This window comes from Pelobates fuscus, chromosome 8 (assembly GCF_036172605.1).
Source record: "Pelobates fuscus isolate aPelFus1 chromosome 8, aPelFus1.pri, whole genome shotgun sequence".
Lineage (NCBI taxonomy): Eukaryota > Metazoa > Chordata > Amphibia > Anura > Pelobatidae > Pelobates > Pelobates fuscus.
In genome coordinates, this window is record NC_086324.1 from 80118897 (window position 1) to 80121961 (window position 3065).

The window sequence follows — 3065 nt, forward strand, 5'->3', positions numbered from 1 at the left end:
GGGTAAGTATAACATCCCCTATAAAATATTTTGTTTGTCTAGTTAATACATCTTTCCAATAAAATAGGGGGTTGGGGGGAAGCATACTGCAGAACAAGTGGCATCCGTGCTAAATGTTCTATTGTTTTGGTAAAATAAACTTTAAAATGGATATTTCAATTTCATTGTAGAAAATATCCCTTTTCACGGAGAAGTTCAGTCAGAATAGTGTAGAGCTCTACACGAGGAGCCATGAAATGCCAGTAAACAAACAGTAGTCATATAGAAGCACAGAGCTGTTTCACACAATAAAGGATACAATAGCTATACATTAAACTTACTGGTGGAAAGAAAACAGCTCAGCATTGCTTTCAATGTATGTATGCATCAGCAAGTTAGATGCATATAAAGGCCCTTCATTGTGTGTAACAGCAGAACTTGCTTGAGCAAATCAACTCACCACTGAAAATGGGAAAGGTAAGATTTAAAACCATGGTTAGATATTTTTGAAAAATATAAAACAATTTACAGGTTATTGCTGACATGTTTGCATCGAAAGACATAGAATCTTATGTACTGTAAAGTTAATTTTGATAGGGAGAATAGATAACAAGTTTAAAAATCTAAACGTATAGATATTTGAAAAATTTAGCTTAAACTCAAAACAACTCACCAAAATAAGATTACATTTGTTTACAGTCTTTCAAATATATACAGCTATACCTAGGTTTATGTAAAAAAAAAAAAAATAAATAACCTTCAGCAGTTTATTCTTAAGGAAATATATTATTATTTGTCCCTTTCCTCTGGTATAAAGCTTTGATATTACACATTGATAAGAGTAAAGGCATATGCACAGATGTTCAATGTACTGAGAAATGCATATCTTAAAATCAGAAACAACATTTTTTATTTGTAAAAATATAAAAACGTTTCAGCAAAATAAAGTAAATGCTAATTTAAAAAATCTAAAGCCTATAATTCTTTCCATAGATCATCTTCTACGAGGATCGTAACTTTCAGGGACGCTCTTTCGATTGCAACTCTGAGTGTCCAGATTTGTCCTCATATTTTCACCGCTGCAATTCCATCCGTGTAGAAAATGGAAACTGGATCTTGTACGAGCAACCCAACTTTAGAGGATACCAGTATTACCTTAGCAGAGGAGAATATCCTAATTTTCAGCAATGGATGGGTTTCAATGATTCCATCAAATCATGTCGTTTAAGCCCACAGGTAAATACCTTTCACAGAAAGGTAATGTTTCCTGAAACCTACAAGAAGTTTGTTACAAAGTTAAATATTCTATATTAATATGTTATATTAACTAATTTGGGCCCAATCTACAAATTATATAGGTTTCAATTCTAAAAAAATATAACCTTCTTTATGTAACATTATTAACTATTGTATGCAATCTTTCATTTTATAACCGGATTACAATTTAGTCGCCATAGGGATAGGTATCAGGAAAAACTGCTCTCAGAATTATATGATATTTTGCATGACATGTTACAAACTATTATACTGTTATTTCAAAAGATATATTTTTCTGGCTTCTCTTTAAGCACCATGGCTCATTCAGACTGAAGATCTATGAAAAGGATAATTTCCAAGGTCAGATATTGGAATTTGCTGAAGATTGTCCTAATGTCTATGAGAGATTCCGTCACCATGACATCCACTCCTGCCATATATTTCATGGATACTGGATGTTCTATGAGGAACCTAATTACAGGGGGCGCCAGTATTACCTGAGGCCAGGAGACTATAGAAAATATACTGATTGGGGTGCCATGAACTCAAAAATTGGCTCTTTCAGAAGACTCTATGATTTCTAATAAAATATAGTTCTGTTTATTTCATTGTAAAATGTTGAATTCATTAAATTTCCTAAAACATTAACATTGTTATGGCATTTTATATTATATTTTATTATGCTTTACTATTTACTGTATCAATACAGACGTCTATAACATTACATATTATTGAACAGATTTAGTTTTTTAAACATTTTTAGAGAGATGCACATATTCATACATAGCAGCATATATAACAAACTGAATACAAACTGTATACACTAAAGTAGGCTTGGAGATTCATTTTGGGCAATAAAAATAAATTTCTGTGTCTAAGCATCCTTGGACCAATTGTTTCTTGATTCAGAGTGCTGTTCCTGGTATCAGAAAAAGAAGATGGTGGAAAGGAGAAGAGGCTGTTTCTTTTATTTTTTGGTTGGTGACAAATAAGCAACTCAGTTTCCTATGATGTGGGCTGGATGTCCTGTCCAATCAAGGGTTAGCAAAAAAAAAAAAAAATATGGTTGTGGTTAAGGTACAGCAACTAAATGTTGATTTTATTCACAGATCAACTGAAGTGACCAGTAGAGGGAAAAAAGCAACAATAAAACAACTATACTTCCAAACAGGACTATTCTAGACACTTTGACTTCAGTTACTGAGGGAGACAGACCAGCAGTAATACTGTGTGTCTACCCTCTGTACCTGTGCTGGAGTGGGAGAAACCCTGGGACATTGATTTAGTGTGAGACTAAGTTTAGCTTTCTGATGAATATAGCTAGCAGCTACTGCTGGGAACACTTTAGACAACTTTTAGTTGTAAATAGGAGTTTATTTTGTTAAGTGATTTGAAGTGGTCATGGCGGTAGGCATCAGTATGTGTAGTGCTCTAACCAATACCCACAATAAACATAATCATTTTCTTGATGTGAGTAGATTTATTAGAATTCTGGCTTTAAAAATACATTAATTTCACAGCTACTAGCGAGAACAAGGACTGAAGTCCAGTTTTCACTCACACTGATTTAAAACCCAATTAAATGTTGTAGCCTATTAATCAGGTGAGCAAATGTACGAGTGCTTTTGTGGAAGCAATTGCATCAGATTTTGATAAAATGCAGGATAATATCTCCAGTCATGAATATAATCCAACAATAAAAGGAACATAGGACAATAAAAAAAAAATGACGAGAAATATGTTATAATTAAAGGAATACTATAGTCACCTAAATTACTTTAGCTAAATAAAGCAGGTTTATTGTATAGATCATTCCCCTGCAATTTCAC

General features: G+C 33.0%; 1 protein-coding gene across 1 annotated transcript; it reads left to right on the forward strand.

Annotated features, from left to right (window-relative positions):
- Nucleotides 1-400: 400 nt before the first annotated feature.
- Nucleotides 401-1884, forward strand: LOC134570799 (gamma-crystallin-3-like). Its single transcript, XM_063428779.1, has 3 exons — nt 401-456; nt 973-1215; nt 1548-1884. The coding sequence occupies exons 1-3, from the start codon at nt 448-450 to the stop codon at nt 1818-1820; spliced, it is 525 nt and encodes a 174-aa protein (XP_063284849.1). The 5' UTR covers nt 401-447; the 3' UTR covers nt 1821-1884.
- Nucleotides 1885-3065: the final 1181 nt, after the last annotated feature.